This window comes from Hylaeus anthracinus, unplaced genomic scaffold (genome assembly GCF_026225885.1).
Source record: "Hylaeus anthracinus isolate JK02 unplaced genomic scaffold, UHH_iyHylAnth1.0_haploid 3, whole genome shotgun sequence".
Lineage (NCBI taxonomy): Eukaryota > Metazoa > Arthropoda > Insecta > Hymenoptera > Colletidae > Hylaeus > Hylaeus anthracinus.
The window spans coordinates 10,121,198-10,141,263 of NW_026535284.1; the positions used below are offsets into that span (position 1 = coordinate 10,121,198).

Genomic DNA, 20,066 nt, shown 5'->3' on the forward strand with positions numbered 1-20,066 from the left:
TCTGTTTTTCTGTCATTAAAATCTGGTAGGATAATTTACAGATGAGTATTTGCTGCATAGGAAGAATAACTCTAATAATTCATCATTGTTTATTGTACTTTACTTTAATTTGTACTAATGCAATAAGTGAAGTGATGGTAAATTGTAAGTTACACTCTATCTCTGTAATCAATTTGGCCATAATGAAAAGATTATTCATTCAATCCTCTGTTTTATTATATTACTGTACATAAGTTTTTACGCTTACATTAGCATAATACTCAAATCCAGAGCTTTAAACTTAATAATAAGTTAGACTAGAATTAATTAAAATAGATAAGTAGACTAAGAGTGATCATAGATCGTTACTTTTGATTGAAGTTTGGGATATGCGCAAACAGCATAATGTAACTTAGAAAATTATATAATGACTGCAATTTGTGTAAAGTGTTCAGCGTAAAATATAACAAAACTATTATATCATGGTTTTAGGAGTTTATTAAATAATGATTATTCTTATGTAAATTGGATTATAAACATTCTACACCACAAATTTATTCCTTTTTTAACATATTTATAATATAGTTTATTTAATAAATATAATTCTCGGTAATTTACATCCAATGCCGCTATCTAGTGGCAGGAAGGAGAAACTATTTCACGACAAACTTGATCACTTTGCCGCTAGATGGCGCGACTAGTATCGAATTACCGACTTTAAAAACTTTTATTTATTTAAGTTTTTTTGCAAATATACACTGTATTACTCCGTGTTAGGAGTACTAAACTATTAGTTTAATTACTATTCTATGAATAATAGCGATCGCGAGACGTTTGTGCGTACAGCAAAATTAGTTCACCTGTCTCACCGCTAGATGGCTATACTGAAAGTCACCCCGTTGATGCGCTTGTAGGTTTGAAAAAACGTAAACAATTATGCATTTCAATAATAGGTTTATTTGAAAACTTCTTTGTACATAGATTATCAATATATTTATTAATATTACTAATATTACTAATGAGATACATAATTATTTATTTTATATTATAAATATAGAAGAGCATACAAAAATGATTTACTAATAGAAGAATAAAATAGATATAACACTATAATAAAATGAGTCCATTAAATTTTTATATAATATATTTACTAATACGACAAATAAGTATAACAAATTAACATATAAGAAACATTACAGTATGATAGATTGATTAATTATATAGTTTAGAGCAGGCACATAATACTTATATATTTATCGATAGATAATTATATACATATATTTATATTATAAGCAGAAAACGTAGTTACAATAGGCACTGTTAAGTTGTATTCCATTGTATTTTAAAACAAAATGGGTATTATTAGGTATTATAGGAAGTCAAAGGGAATGCTTTCAGCTTGCTCTGTGCCCTCTATACAACCATTCTAACCTAAAATAACTTCGCATGATTTCACACTGTTTCGAATATTGTTCATGTATTAATAAAATACTTTACTGTTCGGCATATTTAATAAGATAATAACTATGTTGAAATATACAAGATTGTGTATAAATCATTTAAAAACACGGCCAACAACGCTTCTCTCCAATCAGACTGATTTAGTGACACAACAAACTCGGGTAAGGTTTTATCAGTCAATGTACAATTAATTAAAAAATATTATCTAATAACAATTTATTAAATTTAAAATGTTACTAGTAAATAATTTCTTTTTTTAGAATACATTCATCCTAAAAAGACAATATCCAGTACCACTGATCAAGAAAAATCGACTTAGACCAGTATTAAGGCATAGAAATTATATTTATGATCTCGTAGAATATGCAGATCACAGAAAATACCCAGACGTTGACCTAATCTTGTTAAAAACAGTAGAAGGCCTTGGTGTTAGAGGTCAGCAAATTGCAGTGAAATATGAATCAGCATATACAAAATATTTGTTACCAAAGGTTGCTACATATGCAACTCCTGAAAATATTGAAAAGTATAAAGATATCTTGAATAAGATAGATATTAATACAGGCAGTTCTCAGTTTGCACAAAGAGCAGTAAACTTATTATCTCAGTTCTATTTATGCATACCAATGTCTATGCATACACCTTGGACCATAGAAAAGTGGCACGTCAGAGTAGCTTTTCGTCATGGATGCATAATTGTTCCTGAGTATGCAATAACACTTCCAGAAAAGACTATATCTGGACCTGATCTATCCATCGAAAACAAAGAATTTTACGTCACTGTCAAAATCAATAATTTGGAAGAAGTGAAAGTCAGATGTAAAATACGTCATTGGAACCCTAAACCGCAAATTTCATTAGATGCTGTAAAACCAGTGCCTATTTGGGAGTTACCTAATATAGCAATATTCCCAGAAGATCAACCAATTTTGGATTCTTTACCAAAGCATCGTTTGCTTACCAAGCAAACTAAAGCACCAATGTAAAATGTCTAATATAAATAAAATCTAATTTAAACGGAATTATAAGTTTAAGAATCTTATTATCCTAATAAAATTAAGTACATTTACTGTTTGAATCATTTTTTCTTTCCAATAATAGCTAATCATATATATAAATTAATTGTACACACAAACATCTATTGCTTTTATATATTTGTATCATTGAGGTAAATCAATAAATGTAAATGAGAAACGCATTTAAAAGAATATATGTATATACATGAGATGATAGAATGGTTCTTTGGTACCTCTCCACATAATTAATAATCACAGTGTGGGTGTGTGAACATACATATGTACATACAATCAATAACTGAACAGATCATGCTATGATTTGACTTTTATTTCTTAATTGGTTAACCTGAAATTTTCATTAACTTAAGTATTCTAAATAATAAGTATGCTATTCTACTATTTTAATATTTAAGTATGGAAGATAAATGTTTTGTATGGGATGATGTTGCTGATGAATTATTTTTGTTTAGGTAATACGTTTAATTTGTTCAAATATAAAATAAACAGAATATTCAATTGAATGATTATTTCTTTCCATATTTACACATAGCATACAAAAAACAGAGGATATACAAATTAAAAGTTATAAGCAGAAATCTGATTCTACTCATGGCTCAGAAGTTTATTGTCCACACGCATACTTAATTTTAAACTTTCATGAAACTTTAAGCCAACGTGAAAAGGTAAATAATTGAGAAAGAAAAGAAACAATTATTATAGTCTAAGTGAACACCTCATTATTTAATTACATATTATTCCAGATAACATTTAGAAGACAATATTTACGGAAGATATCTCCAGACAAACCAAACGTTATTATTTTACAAGACATAAAGAATCTTGTAATGTTTCTATTAGCAACACCTGTTAGTCCACAATTTATAAATTTCTTTCATTTACCAATCATGGACCGTTTCTTAAGAGCTGTAATAATTTATTTTCAATATTATGTGACTACATGGGAAGAACTAATGGAAGAACGTGCAGCTACTATGAAAAAAGCACCAAACCCTTTAGCTCAGGGCTACAGATCTAGATTTGCTGATGATATGCAAAATCTACGTTGTGTTTTAGGTAAAGAATATGCTGATTTAATAATAGGTTGCCAAGATACCATTCAATATCATCATATGACTGGTGGAAAAAAGGGAATGACATCTGTAACTCAATCACAAGGAGAAAAAGATTTAAGAATGTTTGAAGTATTAATTTGTATGACACACCGCGTTGTTTGGATAGCTTTACGACGTAAATATTTTAATTTAATTGGTAAGTTGATCTATGGAGAAAAGAATACATAAAATATTCTAAAACAATCAAAAAAAGATTATAGTTTGATAAATAAAACAATGTTCTATTAGAAATTGAGTTACACAGATTATTTAGAACTGAAGCTTATAACATAGCAGAAAGAAGAAGTGCAAGTCAAATCATTCAAGATATGTTAATAGATGATATTAAAGTATTACATGGCCATAAAATACAAGAGAAAAGAAAATTATTAAGAAATTCTCCTTTAATACAAGAACTGATATACTCGAACTGCGATTATCGCCTTCTATCTTTAGGTAAGTTATTTCTTTAGATATACATTATTTTAAACAAAAAGACAACTATTGTATTATCATTAACAGGTATGGGGAATCATTCAAGCGACAAACGAATTCTTTATCTAGAGAATGCTCTTCTTATCGAAGAACATAAGTTACATGAATTAGGAATTAGAATAGGAATTCTAGGAGAGAATAAAGACGATTACGATATAATGTTAACGCCCCATGACGAAGAAAAACTCGATCAAATTCAGTTATCTGATAAAAGAGTATACGAAAAGAGGAGAAGTACAAAAGATATATCGTCAGATTCAGTGAGTTTCTATAATAAATATTTTCTCGGTATACCTGTGGATTTATTGTTCAATAGTAACATTATATTTCTATATTTCACAGAATAAAAATGTAAGAACTCGAAGTCTCCCGCCATTTGAATCTGAATTTGAATTAGCCCTAGACTTTCCAAGTGAAATAAGTAATATCTCACCAAAAGGTTATCAAACTGCACGTAAAGAAGCAAGAAAAAAATGGTTAATTAGAGAAATTAAGCGCCAAAAAAATAAAAATAAAAATATAGACTCATATTCGATATCAACAAATTAGTTTTAATTTTAAAATGTAAGTTAATAATCTATTATTTGTAAATCATTCGAAAGTTTGGAAAATAAACAGTAAACTTTTTTGAAAACAATATGAACTTGTTGAATAAATATATATTAACAGTGTAAAATAGTTATTACCCTTCATATAATGATAAATGAATACGAGAAAAAATGATGTAAAACTTATAGCATAGTTAAAATGTATCTTTATAACAAAAATTGAAATTTATACATATGTATTACCAAAAAGTAAATGGTAATCTTGAAATTTGAATTACTTACCGATTCATAACCGACATTCATGATATATACGGATAGAAATAATACAAATAATGAACGAACAATACTATTTAAAATCAATTTAATGAACATTCGTTGTGTAGTTTACTATCGAATCGTATCGAGTATTATCAATCCATATTAGTGTGTAAATACAATCATCAAAGCAACATAAGTTCGTAGTCAGACGTTCGACAAATAATACAATTTAAAAAATTGTCGTTCGTGTGAAGGCAAGAATGACATACGTCATACTACATTACATACTACATTACTACATAAGTTTATAAACAAACATACGACAATCAGTACAGATAGGTACATTATGGAATACATTACAAAAATTAACATTTAAATTAAAATTTTAATTATTGGATATACTTTTTAAAATGGAGTAAAAAAGAAGCGGTATAAAAACTAATCATTGATTGCTGTTTCAAATATGCTTTATTATTTGTGTAATATTAATATGGATTGATAACAACCAATTAATTGAATATATGTGTCTGTATTAGATTCTTTGTAAATCATATTCGTTTCTATGAAAATCAGTATTTTTTTTTGAAGAAGCGGGCACAATTCTTCCGAAATATTTATTTCGATTAATATATTTCGTATTTTAATTTATAATTTTAATTCAATATAAAAATACTGAATTGGAAGAATAAAATGTTGTTACTATTGATGAATTGAAAGTAAATTTAAACCGTGAAAGCAAACTATAGAGAATTATTTTCAATATTTTCTATAACATGTACTGAAATATATGTATATTGAAAAGAGCACATAGCATAAAATACTAATTGAATTTCTTGTTACATAAACTATCAATAAATATAGACACATATGTTCAGAGAAACTGTTTTAAGGGACACGTGATCAGGGTGGATAAACTGAGTACAATAAGACAATGTAAAAAATATGCTTATTATAATTGGTAATGCCTAATAATGAGTACTAATGCTGATATTTTACAAGGAGATACACATATAGGTACATTTGAAGCAATGCATTTGTTCCACGATTAAATTCTGCATTGTCCTTTTATAAATAATTATTGTACCTAATTACTACCACGATATATAGTAACAATTAATTAATGTCATATATATATGCGTATAATATATGTAGTAACATATATATATGACATATATGATACATACATATACATATATATGACATTAATTGAATCCCAATATGGGTTAAATTGTAAATTATATTGTTTTTTGTCTTCATTTACAAGTAGCAAATTTACTGTTCATTTGCAATGGTTTACATTTAGCTAAAACATTCATTATTCAAGGTATACCTCTTTGCGACCTATTATGTGTGAATAAGTGACACGCATGTATAAGGTACAAAAATTCATACCTCGTTACTTATATTTGGCACAGAGACTTTGATAATAAAAACTAGACCTCACAAAAATCTGTACAATCTTGGTGTTACATGTAAAATGCATTTCTTGTTGTTTTACTTTAATGTTACTTATTTATAATCTACAACTCGATTCGACGTATGGTTTATTCGATCTCAATTACGATATGTATTAAAAGTATGATAATCTGAAGTATATTGTGTACACTTTGAAATATTACATTTACACAGATAACACTAGTATCAACGCTACGGCTATATTGCGATATTTTAAATATCAAATGGCAGTAAGTAATCCAACCGTCCTTATGATCGACAAGGGTAATCTAGTTTTACTCTCAGAATCTGTGCCATATTAACATCTTTTCTTTTAATTCTTATTCCTTAATATTGTTATAATAAAATAACGCACAGCGTGTCATCTTTTCTTATAGGCTGCAAAAGAAATTTAAACGTATTATAGTTACTAAAAATATCAAAAATGAAACTATTTCGGCACTTCTTATTAATTTGAATTTTTAATTGTATGTTACAGCTATCTATCACTGAACATTTGCCTACATGATTATATTACAAAATGAAGAACATGATGATAATGGTAATTATGCGTATGCCAGTAAGATTATTCGCGATTATTTGCATATATTATTACAGCAGTTAGATGATGAAAATGAATAATGACTATTTATGTGTACATGTAGTTTTTTTTTAAGTTCAGTCATGTGCCCATGCAATTGTATTCTATGCACAAAGTTTTTCAAATGAAAGGTAACTTGTTAAAACAGTTTTAACTTTTGTTTAAACAAAGAACTAAGTTACATTCTTATGAAAACATACATTCAATGTAGTGCTTGTACTTAATCTTCGGCTCAGACAATGAATGAGAGATTTTCAATCTTATTCAAAACGTATTGTAACTATTGCGTAACTTTCGGGAGTTTCACATTTTAATAGAATTATTACTGATGCTTCTTTTATATCAAACGATTTGGTTCAATTTCTACGGTAGATAGAGAAGAAACAGCAAACCAAATATCGATATAAAACACATATACATTCATTAATGTTTAATATTTCATTAAAAATTAGATTTTACCAAAGTTAATTCGCTATATCTTTAGGATCTATTTACGAATGTCTTACAGATATATCAGAGTACTTGAAAACAAAATAAAGATTATTATCAATGCAAATAATATTAACAAATCTGTTTGAACAAAGTGTGTTCCCAATTAATATCTGAATTAAATAGCAGTCATAAATAAAATATCAATCTATGTACTCTGAAAAAGTCAAATACGTTACATTACTTTGCAAAAATGTTTTCCATTTTTTTTTTTTTAATATTCATGCATTTCACAATTGAAAAGACTCTATCATGTTATTATAACTACAAAGTGATAATTGAACTTTCAAAATAAGATGATATCGTGATCCGTTTACGATTATTTTGCTAAAAAGAATTTTCAGCATTTACAAGAAACATGAACTACTGCATATGAATCTAGCTATGTTACGATGTTGTACCCAATGATGTTTATGCTAAATTAATAACTTTAATATTTCTTTTTTACTTTCTGTATGTCAATCCCTGCTATTACCTTGGACTTTTATATCTATGCAATGAAAGTTAATAACATAATCTTACATTTAGCAGCACAGACACAAACAGTATTTCTTTCTATATTATAAGGAACACACGCGAACTCGTTTTCAAAGTATTATATTATTAAAATAGACGGGGCTACGAAGCAATATCTGACATAAGTTGAGCCAGTAATGCTGGTTCTAAAAGTCCGTGCGTTTGCCCCATTCTTTCCAAATTTCGTACATCCTTATCTACTGCCTCTAATGCTCGTTCTAATTCCTCCTCTTCTTCTCTCGACGGTTCATACTCTCCGTTTCTGCTTTCTATAAAAGAGGTAATAGATCTTGCACTATTTTGGTATTCTGAATAGTGAACAAGTCACTCATGTAGTTTATACAGAACAAAGATGAGCAAAATCTAATTAGAATACATGATGAACAAATTCAATGTACGAGCAATTATTCTGCAAATAATAAATAAAAAATTGTTTATCCTTCATTCATTATTCGAAATTTTGATCTAAGTAAGAATTTTGTCCACCTTTGATATTGGAGCGAGTCACGCAAGTATGGAATAAAAATATTTAAAAATCTAATTACCAATGAACAAATCATTAAAAGCATCAGCTGGTAAGTTGTTGAGGACATTGCCAAAATCGTGCTCCGCGGAATCCAGAGAAGGAAACACTTCGTGATCTCCTAGATCCACCTTAAGCCCTGCTCCAAGACCAAGTCCTAATCCTAAATTTAAATTAGAAGAATGTGAACTTCCGTGCGCTACTGTACTCAAATTGTTCAATGTTTTTATCTGATTTTCACTAGAGTTCATTTGACTCAAATATTGGCTCTCTTCGTGTGCTAAGGTGGGACCTTTAGTCTCGAGTTTAGTCGTCGGAGGCCGTTTTCGTTTTTTTGGCCTGGATTTTGGTTTAGGCCTAGGAATTGTTGGAGATGATGGCTTTTTACGAGCTTTCTTTGGTTTGGACTCTTGAGCCTTACGATGGTAGTTATCCCTTTTTCTTGCATGCTCTGGACAAAGAGGTAATTCATGTGCAACATCGAATACAGGTATACAACATTGTGTATTATCACTAAACTTGGCAGTGCAATGTTCAAATAAAAGTTGATCTCCGTTCAACATAATGTGACGAGAACAATGACGGGTACAGGGCAAAGATGTTTGCTGGCAGCCTTCGGCTCCACAGAGTCCACCAACAAGAAGAGGACCATCTACCAGTTTACTTGTACTTGGAAAATCACTCAAAGCTCTCGCGGTAGTTGCAGGATCTTTGTAAGCAGCTTCCAATAAACACCTAGCTCTATCGCGCAACAAAGCTTCAGAGTCTGCTCCACTTTTATCTAATTGAATCAGTCGTCGTCTTAGTTGGGAACGCAATTGAGAAAGACGCGCGGAGCGATTCAACGCTGTACTGGTTTCCCCTGAAAACCAATAGCGTTGATAGACTGTCATTTCATCGCCGCTAGAATCACTATCCGATATTTCGTCTCCAGCTTTAGGATAATACAATAGGGTATGGTCCCGGCTTTGCCTTCTACATTTTAATCTTTGTAAATTCTGAATGCGCCGTTGTTTGTGTTGAATTGCTTTTGCTAGTTTAAAATCTATATTTTCACCATCACCGCTACCACTGCCACCGACACTAGCATCAACATCTAGTTCTATAGCACGATCTTGTACTGCTTTGTATTCCACATCTGGTATAGGTGTTATCCTTATCCTTTGTTTCATACACTTTCCCTTAGACTTAATATTTCTACAACTTTGCATTACTTTAGGATTTTTAGGTGAAACTATTGTAACATTTCTCCCTCCTGATGTAGTAAATGGCTCCGGTTCGCTGAAAATATATGGATCGACATCTTGACGAGCCTCAGTTTTCAGTAAAGCCTTCAAGCGATCCGAAAACTTCAATTTATTGTCCATGTTTGAGTTTTCGAATATGGGGACCTTCATTGATAACCGCTTCTCTCGTCTCCTGTTCTACCTGCATTCTCAAACCCTCTGAATCAACTTTCTTCCTATCTAGATAAAACTTAGTTCACGCCATGTGCCAAGATCCAAGTCCAGACAGTACTATTTTTTCAACTCATAATACTGAGAATAAAAAAATAAAAAATTATTTTTATTGTATTATATCACAGTTTGTTTTTTTTTTTTTTTGCATTTGCCTTGGAAACATCAATATTTATATGCGTTAAGGCGATATATCTAATAAAATGAATCTTTGTACAAAATATAATAAATTATAAAATAGTCGTGTGCACTATTTGTGTTTGAAAAATTTAACACAGCATGCGCTTGGCTATTTCTTATTTACATATATGTGCATATATACAAAACTTAATTTTGTCATGGATTTTGCTTTAATAGAAAGATTAAAATTTGCTATTTACCATCTAGTATCAAATCTTTTTAGCTGTGCCTTACAAAAGTTTAAACGATAACAATATTTACTCTATGGTCTAAAAGTGCAAATAATACTTTAGCAGTCAACATCTATACCAATTAAAGCTATGTATCACTCTATGTTTCTATACATAATATGTATGAGATAATTACTAAAGTCTTCTGGTTCAAGCAGTTAGCGTGAACTTAGTCCATGGCTAGATCAGGATAAAAACAATCCTTGCCTCGCATAGCAGTTCACATAGAACGTATCCTACACATCTTTGAGTAATCGCATTACATGAGACACCAAAACATCGAATATTGGCTCTAGGAGTTCTAGTAATCTCTGACAAGTCAAAGCCATATTAATAAGCGTTTTATCTCCAGTGTTGACATCAGTACACGATGTTGGCAATCAACACTGTGTTTGGTTATGTTCACTCCTTATATAGACAATATAACACTGTGCAAAATACTGTAATCAAGTTTCAACAATACGGTCAGGAAAGCTCATCGCATGAGTTTTGCCGCATATTTGCCACCCATTAACATGGGTAAACTATTCACGGATACTCTTCACGAAGATTCTTTTATGTACTCAATGTTTCGTTTAGTTTAACCGAGGTTGGGACAATGTAAATTACTCCCAATAGTAATGGAGGTTGTTGTCCAATCAGAGGCAATTCAACCTTTTTCTTGGAAGATATACTCCAACAAGATTGAAGATTCACGCACAAATTCCAGCATTCATCGATAATAACATTAGAAAGACATGTCAGATGTAAGGGAAGCAAAATGGCGGACGCTGCACACACGAACAGTTTCTGATGCGAAAAATCTTTGAATTCACTGTATTATCACTTTGAATTCGATATACAAACAGTTTGTGTCCGTTCTGAGCGTCAACTGATCTCGTATAATACTACACAAAAACATACTTTCGCACGATTTTGAATATTATTATCAGGAACGATTAGATTGTCCTTCGTTATTCACTACGACATAACCTTTTACTTCTTTTACATATGTAATATGTAGGTCTCATTTACTTTGTTCTCGTTTACCCTGTCGTAAATTACACAAATGCGAATAAAGAGGAGTTAGAAAGATATATAACGTAAAATCTCATTTCTTTGACTTTCACGTGTATAACTTCTATCAAGAGATTCGAAATCTGGATGTTGCATCGCATTTGGAACAATTATATTCGTTTTACATAATTTTATGAATCTTTTATATAATAACGTTTTAAAATTTCGTAAGATACACGAAATCAAATGTGTTCTCGTTATTTAGTGGATTTAATTATTTTACGTAAATATAATACAGTTAGTATTGGAATTTTATATACACATATATGTATGTATACATCATTTTCATAAGTTACATATATACATGTATGTATATGTATATATTTACTTTATGACAATTGTAATTGACATAAAGTTTAAAGAAATACTTGGAAAATTATTTGTAAACAATACTTTTTATGTAATTTCAGAAAGTTACTCATCATATAAAAAGTTCTATTCTTTTTATCGAAAGTATCGAGTACAATTATTTTTTACTTAAAAATAAAAAGACGTTGTACAATAATTTTAGAAATTTGTCAGAAATATTTAAAAAAATAATTTATGTAGCAATACAAATAAATGGAAGATAAATTAAAATTATACATATCCGTTATAAAATAATCCCTAAATATATTGTTTACGGAAAATCGAAATAATCAATAATATATTATAAACTGCCTATTAATATTTTTGCATATGAAATATTAAAAGCGTAATATTATGTAAAATTATACTTAATGTACCTTTCGTATGTATTGTATATTGTTCTATAACCAAACAATGTTGCTATACTTATTATTAGTATTATTATTTATAATAATATAAATAAAACAACGTTTAATTTTTGAACTAGTAATAAATATTTATACAATATTTATTTAATAGTTGAACGCAATAAAAATTAAACTAGTTAATAAGACTAGTAACCTTGAAAAATTGCTACGACTGATCAGCTGATTTTGACATTTAAAAGACTATAACCTATCCGCGTCAAAATATTGGCAAGTACCACCTGTTGATTTGTATATTTTGTCTTTTTCGAAATAAATCTTGATTACATGTTATAGATAGTTTATTACACACTGCGCAACTTGTCCTGTTAAACAATACATTGATTCGAATATTATGAAACATTCATAGTTTCTTAACAAACGTAAATTCACTATATGATTTATATAAATAAATTTGTTGCATTCAAAATATTTGTTCATTTATAGTATATGTATAGAGAATAATTTATTGATTCTAATTATGTAGTATTGATCACCTTAATATGACTACATACTTTCTAAAATTTCATACAAAAAGTAAAATAATATACACTGATATATATATTACAACTTTGTTTCATTTATATTTTCTTCTCTTGCTTTTTTTATAATTAATATACACAATGACCATGTACTCAATTACTCTGTGTACATAACATTGCTCAGATATAATTTTGTAACCTTACAAACACATACATCTACTAATGTCAGTAACCATGTTGTGTTATATGCATATCATAAATAAGAAGTGCAGACTTTATAATAAAGTTAAAGCATGTAACTGAATTCAATTAATCAAATAGTTAAAAGATCATAAGACAAAAAGGATATAATACATTTACAAACATATTTCTATTGCATAAAATTGAATTCTTTACACTTTTAGTTCCTATACAAAAAATAAAAGTGAAATTTTAGATAATACAATATGTTAAAGTGACAAGATTCTTATTACTATACAATAAACTGTATACAAATAACATATATTCAATCCCTCTGATCTCACCTGCTTGATATTTAATAAATGTTTTTATTCACTTCGACTAACGAATTTTACTTATTAAAGTTTAATATGCATTACACAGACATAACGGAAGTTTAGACATTAATCGCGACTTCACTAATGAAGTTTCTTACTTGAGAATTTAAGGTATAATTTCTTGTATTTAAAATGCATTTGTGAAAAGACATTTAAAATAACTGGCAAAAAAAATTAAGAAAGAATTAGAGAACAGTTAAGTACAGAAGAATTTGGAGATAGAATGAGTTCAATTCATAAATAACACGAACCCATTATATGGATTCTTTATGAGATCAAATGCATTATATACTGTAATCATATAGAACTTATACTTCGTGTGATATGTAGGACAATCATACATGAACAACCTGTAATAATCTTAGGAAATTCAACAAGAAATAAACGTAGGTCAGTAAGTGAAATTAAAAATATGATCCCCCGCTTTTATATTATATTTATGAAACAATTGTTTAAATTCTTTCAAATGTTGGAAATTCTTTTTTCATTTTATATTTCAATCAATTGAATTTGTCGTGATATTAAATTCTTAGTTTGAGGTATAGTTTGTGGTAGACCCAAGGGACGGTAATTTCTTTTTTATTACAAAAGTTGTATTTGAAAACTGTTATGAATTAGATAATAAATGTTTGTTACGTAGTTCTTCGTTGAGGTTTCTGTCCTTTAATAACAGTTGGCCGGCCTTTTATGTAACCTTTCTTACGACGTGGTGTCTGAAACATTAATATCCAACCCCCCACAACTTCAACTACGTTTCGAGATCATGCAATGTATATTGTATCAAATGGAAAACGATACGATAGATAATTCAAGAAATTAAAATATATATCTTTCGTATTTCCATATGAAGTGAAATACTCACCTTTTTACTGACATATGAATTGGCATTACGTGTAACAACTCGCTTAGATATTGGAATACTAGGTCTATTAAACTCGTTTGGTTTTTTCACCCTGTGAAATTGTTGATAAAAAAAGAAGATATGTAATTTATAATGTACGAATTAATATATAAGTAAGTGATAATTCATTATTGAAATGAATAATGCACTACAGTAGCCATTGTTATAATATACAAAAATATTATAAATATATTTCATACAAATATATTACCTGTAAATCCTAACAAGCCAGTGTTCAGATGTGTAAGCTTCTTCCACATATGTTAATTGGAAATTTTTATTTCCTATTTCTACGCTACGTGTACGATCGTAACCAAAAGGTGACCGATAATCAATTTTAACTTCTCCAAATCGATAATAACTTAATTTATACATTAACGAATTCAAGAGAGTAGGTGAACCTTCAGCATCCACACGAAATTCTCCTTTTTCGGTAAAATAATCACTTTCCCGAATATCTTGCGGATGTTCACCTTCGGCGATTCGTACCATCCAAAGGAACTTATTAACATCGTCTCCAGAATACCCAATCATTCCTCCAAAAATAACTAATACATAGTCTACATCTAAAGATGTCATGATTTCATAGGCAGCACTTTCATTTGAACTCATTGCTTTTCCAACCAGAGCTATATGGGAATTATTCCAAGTATTATTGTCCACAAGTGTAGTTCTAAATTTAAAGAAGAGAACTTGTTACATTGTTTTACTTTATACAGATACATGATAAACAACGTTTTAGATGCTATTTATTCGCCAATATACCTGTTAGCCATTCCAGCAATTTGATAACCATAATCCCACCAACTCATAACTCTGGCATCAGTGGGTGTGTTTTGTGCTAACCAATAATAAGCTTCCCTAAAATCGTCGAGTATAGCTCTACCACCATCGTTACTATATGATGCCAAAACAATTGAAGGGCTAGAGTATGCATTACTTGTAATCCAAGTACAATGCAAAGTAAACATCATCATCAACATAAATGCTCCAATAACAACCCCATTTCGTAGATTAACACCTAGACCATCACCATTCCCTGTAGGTCTCTCATGTTTCATTCTACGTAGTTTACCCGCTTTATCATATAGTGCTCTGCCTGGACTTCTCTCTCTTTCTTCCTCACTTTCTTCTTCGCTTCCATTAGCGCTCCGATCATTTCTTTCGCTATCTTCTTCTTTGAAGAATAGTTCAAGAAGATCACTGAATGCAACACCAGCAAGCATACAAACAACTGGAGTGAGAGTAAGCATGAGCCTGACCATTACTCCAGCAAAGTAAACAGCACTTATAGCATACAATATAACTGTAAAAAAAATAGTAATGAATAATATATTTGAACAATTTTAAATAACTGATAATTTTGATTGCTAGATCTTACCAAAAACGCGTTCGTCGTTAATATGTTTAATTAAGTACCAAAGTCCAACAGCGAATGTTGTAACAAGAATGTGCAAGTCAAAGAAAAAGCTAAACCATGTTGTAGGTTGATGCTCAGAAACAGATGCTATTATTGGAATGTGTATTTTTGCATAGCCTGTATCCCATAGTGAATAAAATCTTCCACTCCAAGGGGCAACAATACCAGCATAGGTCAAGCAGATTAAAATCAACAAAAGAATACCAGCAGTAATTGCAACTACTCCTCCAAAGTATTTCATCTCAGATTTAGTAAGTACAGTTCTTAAGTACCTGCATTAAACAAAACAAAATGTTATATTGAGATAATTTATACAACAATTTAATGAATATATGTAATTAACATACCTGAGAGTTGCTACAAAGATTAGTAAACCAAAGACACCTCCTGCTGCCATGTGTTCAGATGTTCTTATTGGTTGAAAACCAACAAATGGTATTTGCATACTTAACAAAAGTCCCAAAATATAGAATGTGGTGTAACTTGTAAAAAGACGATTGCTAAATCTATTCATGACCAGCAACACGAAAACATGGAATGGAATTAGATTAATGATAAAAACATAACCACCCCACGCAGATACCATATAGAAGTAGGATAGAGCAGTCATAGAAGCCCAAAATATAGAGCCAGTTTTAACCGATTTAACCCACAGATAATACGTAATTTGTAGCGCGAAAATGGCAATGCCTTCATTATCATAACTTCCAGCTACGGATCTTGAAATGTAACCAGGTACAATCGCAATAAAGCATGCTGCAAATAAACCAGCGCCAGCGCTCCATATTTCTTTTGTTAATAAGTACGTGGAAATGGCGGTAAGGCCACTAAAAACTGGAGCTAAGAATACACAAATGTCTCTTATGTGCACTGGGATATTTAAAGAATGTAATATATAGTGTATGGATCCGGATGTGATCATTAGACCAGGATAAACGGTTCCACCCACGATACGGCCCAATGGGTACCATGCTCTTTCATCAAACCAATTTAAGAAATTATAAAATCCATGTTGCACCATATATGCTGTTGCTCTATAGTTAAACCTACATCAATAAAAAAAGTTGTAGATTAAGATTTTTGCAAATTAATTGTTGTTTCTATATTTATGTTTTAAATGAAACTATTACATTAATAGAAGTTATATCTTTATGTTATCTCTATAGGTAAATATTAAATTGATTTATCAATGACGTGTAAAAATACGTACCAAGGATCGAATTCATGTATGATACTTTCGAAACGTATTACTGCAAATAGTCGAGAAGCGAATCCTGAGATCCAAGCGAGTAGCAAAACAGTAAAAGTAATTAGAGAACTGAGACCGGCGGCGTTCGTCAATGTAGAAGTTTTCAGTTGCTTAGAAGTCGCTTTCTTATCAGGGAACATATCTTTTCTGGTATTTGTCGTGGATGATCTATTTGGCAACATATTTTCTTCGAGTTTGAAAACGTAATAGGAAATATATCCGTTACTTCTTAATAGACATTTGCCATAAACATATTAGCATTTCTTTCCACTCGACACGTTGCAAATCAAGCAGCCCGCAACAAATTACCAAATCACTATATGCCTAGGCTAGGAGGCTAAGACACGTCAAACGCCGGCTACGTGTTAACCATGACTTCCACACCGACAATTTGCACTTGCATAAGAGTATGGCAGCCTAACAGTACGTTCGAATATGTGCTTAAGCACTCGGTACGTTCGATATGAGTACCAAGAAACTGATTGGCTTCGTTTAATAAGCATGAAACCAGAAATAGTGTGCCTACAGATGTAACGTAATATCCGGTCAACGACTGTGATCTACGTCAGGGTTCTCAAACTTCATATTACAGGGGATTCCCTCGATAAAAGAAACTTTTTTTGCTATGACTTCCTGTATGTAGAAGAATTAAATTCTACTTTTTTTTAATATAATTTAGAACTAAAAGTTCATCTACGTAGAGTATATAAGACGTAAATATATATCAAATGGAGCACTACAAGTAAAAATATATTTAAAATATATTTATCACTATGCATGTATTGCAAGTTGTGCAAATTTGAAAGAAATATGAAATCATTATAACTTCTAGAGTTTACCAGAAATTTTTTTTCAAGAAAAATTTGAGAAACACTGCCTCAGAAAACCCCCCAAAATTCCTTAAAATATCTATTATGAAATGCATTTTTCTTTTAATCTATTATATACGTAATATGCTTTCTTTTATTTCTTTTAAAAGCTCGAGAACTCCAGTTTTAAAAGCACTGATCCACTGATCTAAGTGAGCAGCAGAACAGTAAAAGTAATTAGAGAATTGTGACCACTGATGTGAGACCGGCGGCGTCAGGCGGCGTTTATCAACGTGCATATATAGAAGTTTTCAGTTGCAGAATAGTCTCACATAATGTGACCGAACCGTAGCATATGAGGCCTTTTTTCCTATAGATATTCGTCCAGTCGTGTTTATAAGTTAGAAGAGAATCTAAACTAACGAAAAATGACAGCTGAAACTGTAGAAATTGATACGTTAACATTAAATGGAACGACAGATGAGGATGTTGTAACACCCTGGGACGTTACGACCCAAAACGAGACTGGAATTGATTATGACAAGTTAATCAGTGAGTTTCCCGAAAATATTATATTATTAAACAGCTTTGAGGATCAAAAATATTTGCAGTATATTAATGGATATATCCATTACTTTATTGCATTGATTTCATATAGGTTATACGTTCGTAATGATGTTTCTTGAAAGAAGCAGAAGTAAAACTTAAACAAATTTCTTTTTATTATCTTAGAAAAATTTGGCTGTTCAAAAATTGACGAAGAACTATTGGCTAGATTCGAGAAAATCACTGGCCAGAAACCTCATCATTTCCTTAGAAGGGGGATATTCTTTTCTCATCGAGATATGCACACAATTTTAAACCTATATGAACAAGGAAAACCTTTTTACCTTTACACGGGTAGAGGACCCAGTTCAGATTCTATGCATTTGGGACATCTTATACCATTCCTGTTTTGCAAATGGTTGCAAGATGTATTTCATGTTCCATTAATTATACAATTAACCGATGATGAAAAAGCGATATGGAAGAACATAAAAATAGAAGATGCAATCAAACTGGCCTATAATAATGCAAAGGACATTATTGCCCTTGGTTTTAAACCAGAGAATACTTTCATTTTCTCTAATTTAGAACATATTGGAAATAATCCAGCATTTTACCAAAATATGATTAGGATACAGAAATGTGTTACATTTAATCAAGTGAAGGGTATATTTGGATTTGGAGACAGCGATCCTGTTGGAAAAATTGCATTTCCACCTACTCAAGCAGCACCAGCAATATCTGGAACTTTTCCTTTTATTTTTAAAAATACAAAAGTTCATTGTTTGATTCCATGTGCAATCGATCAAGATCCTTATTTTCGAATGACAAGAGATATTGCACCTAGGATTGGATTTCCAAAACCAGCTTTGATGCATTCTATATTTTTCCCAGCTCTACAAGGCTCTAAAACAAAAATGTCTGCTAGCAATGATAATACTGCAATATTCTTGACAGACACTGCTAAACAAATAAAAAATAAAGTTTACAAACATGCATTCTCTGGAGGACAGACAACTATTGAAGAACATAGGCAACTTGGAGGGAATTGTGAAATTGATATATCATATCAATGGTTACGATTCTTCCTAGAGGATGATACAAAATTAGAACAACTTAGAAAAGTAAGTTGTAATTTTTTTTTAATTATACAATGATATTTATAAATGAACATGGATAACATCTGTAAACATGATAAATTATAAATTTTCAGGGTTATACCAGCGGAGAAATTTTAACAGGAGAACTTAAAAAAGAATTGGTTAATGTTCTGCAACCTTTGATTGCTGCACATCAAGCAATTAGAAGTAAACTAACAGATGACACAGTCAGAGAATACATGGTTCCTAGGGATCTTGGTTTTGTAACAAACATAAAATAGCTGCACAAAAATGACGCTTTATGTACATAAAGCACACTTCCACAAAAATTCCCTTTCCATAAATTTATTTAATGTTATTTATTCTAGAAATATAAAATAATTGCCTCATCAAAAAATTTATTTTGAAAATGTCAATGGTAATAGATTAAACTGCTTTTTGAAAAATACGTGTCTTATATTTATGTATACAGGGTGTCCCAAAAATGTTGGAGGTCCTTGAAAAGGGTGGTTCGGGAGGTGATTTGAAACAACTTTTTCCTTTGCAAAAATGTCGGATGGGGTTTCGTTAAGTAGATATTAATAAAAATACCCGACCAATCACAGTGCGCGGATACCGTTGGAGCGGCCGCGGTAGCGAAGGCTACGGGCTGAGCGGTCGCGTCAATATCCTTCGATGCACGTTGAGTCACTTGTTCGGGTACGAGAGCGGCTACCTAGCGCGTAGTCATCGCTATCGCGGTCGCTCCAACGGTATCTACGCGCTCTGATTGGTCAGTGTTTTCCGTTAATATCTCCTCAACGAAGCCTCGGACAACAATTTCCCTAAGGAAAAAGTTGTTTCAAATCACCCCTCGAACCACCCTTTTCAAGGACCTCCAACATTTTTGGGACAC

The 20,066-nt window shown here is 30.8% G+C and overlaps 5 protein-coding genes across 7 annotated transcripts; 3 read left to right on the forward strand and 2 right to left on the reverse strand.

Annotated features, from left to right (window-relative positions):
- Window positions 1-1,121: 1,121 nt before the first annotated feature.
- LOC128893561 (39S ribosomal protein L9, mitochondrial) lies at window positions 1,122-2,462 on the forward strand. Its single transcript, XM_054154597.1, has 2 exons — window positions 1,122-1,601; window positions 1,701-2,462. The coding sequence occupies exons 1-2, from the start codon at window positions 1,506-1,508 to the stop codon at window positions 2,424-2,426; spliced, it is 822 nt and encodes a 273-aa protein (XP_054010572.1). The 5' UTR covers window positions 1,122-1,505; the 3' UTR covers window positions 2,427-2,462.
- A 139-nt stretch (window positions 2,463-2,601) lies between these two features.
- LOC128893760 (uncharacterized) lies at window positions 2,602-4,612 on the forward strand. Its single transcript, XM_054154967.1, has 6 exons — window positions 2,602-2,926; window positions 3,007-3,139; window positions 3,218-3,725; window positions 3,818-4,024; window positions 4,091-4,323; window positions 4,406-4,612. The coding sequence occupies exons 1-6, from the start codon at window positions 2,871-2,873 to the stop codon at window positions 4,610-4,612; spliced, it is 1,344 nt and encodes a 447-aa protein (XP_054010942.1). The 5' UTR covers window positions 2,602-2,870.
- Window positions 4,613-5,798: 1,186 nt separating this feature from the next.
- Window positions 5,799-11,829, reverse strand: LOC128893553 (INO80 complex subunit D). Its single transcript, XM_054154579.1, has 3 exons — window positions 10,507-11,829; window positions 8,455-9,860; window positions 5,799-8,178 (listed from the first exon to the last, which is right to left on the reverse strand). Exons 2-3 carry the CDS (start codon window positions 9,827-9,829, stop codon window positions 8,012-8,014), a joined length of 1,542 nt encoding a protein of 513 aa, XP_054010554.1. The 5' UTR covers window positions 9,830-9,860; window positions 10,507-11,829; the 3' UTR covers window positions 5,799-8,011.
- A 1,111-nt stretch (window positions 11,830-12,940) lies between these two features.
- LOC128893544 (dolichyl-diphosphooligosaccharide--protein glycosyltransferase subunit STT3B) lies at window positions 12,941-17,188 on the reverse strand. Of its 3 annotated transcripts, none has more exons than XM_054154555.1 (7): window positions 16,678-17,188; window positions 15,815-16,513; window positions 15,429-15,739; window positions 14,813-15,353; window positions 14,259-14,720; window positions 14,009-14,099; window positions 12,941-13,888 (listed from the first exon to the last, which is right to left on the reverse strand). In XM_054154555.1, exons 1-7 carry the CDS (start codon window positions 16,896-16,898, stop codon window positions 13,868-13,870), a joined length of 2,346 nt encoding a protein of 781 aa, XP_054010530.1. In that variant the 5' UTR covers window positions 16,899-17,188; the 3' UTR covers window positions 12,941-13,867. The 3 variants fall into 3 exon arrangements, with proteins under 3 accessions (XP_054010530.1, XP_054010528.1, XP_054010529.1); XM_054154553.1 differs by having other exon boundaries at window positions 12,941-13,859; window positions 16,678-17,185; XM_054154554.1 differs by having other exon boundaries at window positions 13,755-13,894.
- A 537-nt stretch (window positions 17,189-17,725) lies between these two features.
- On the forward strand, window positions 17,726-19,617 carry LOC128893557 (tryptophan--tRNA ligase, cytoplasmic). The gene is made up of 3 exons (XM_054154585.1): window positions 17,726-18,077; window positions 18,258-19,195; window positions 19,285-19,617. The coding sequence occupies exons 1-3, from the start codon at window positions 17,954-17,956 to the stop codon at window positions 19,450-19,452; spliced, it is 1,230 nt and encodes a 409-aa protein (XP_054010560.1). The 5' UTR covers window positions 17,726-17,953; the 3' UTR covers window positions 19,453-19,617.
- Window positions 19,618-20,066: the final 449 nt, after the last annotated feature.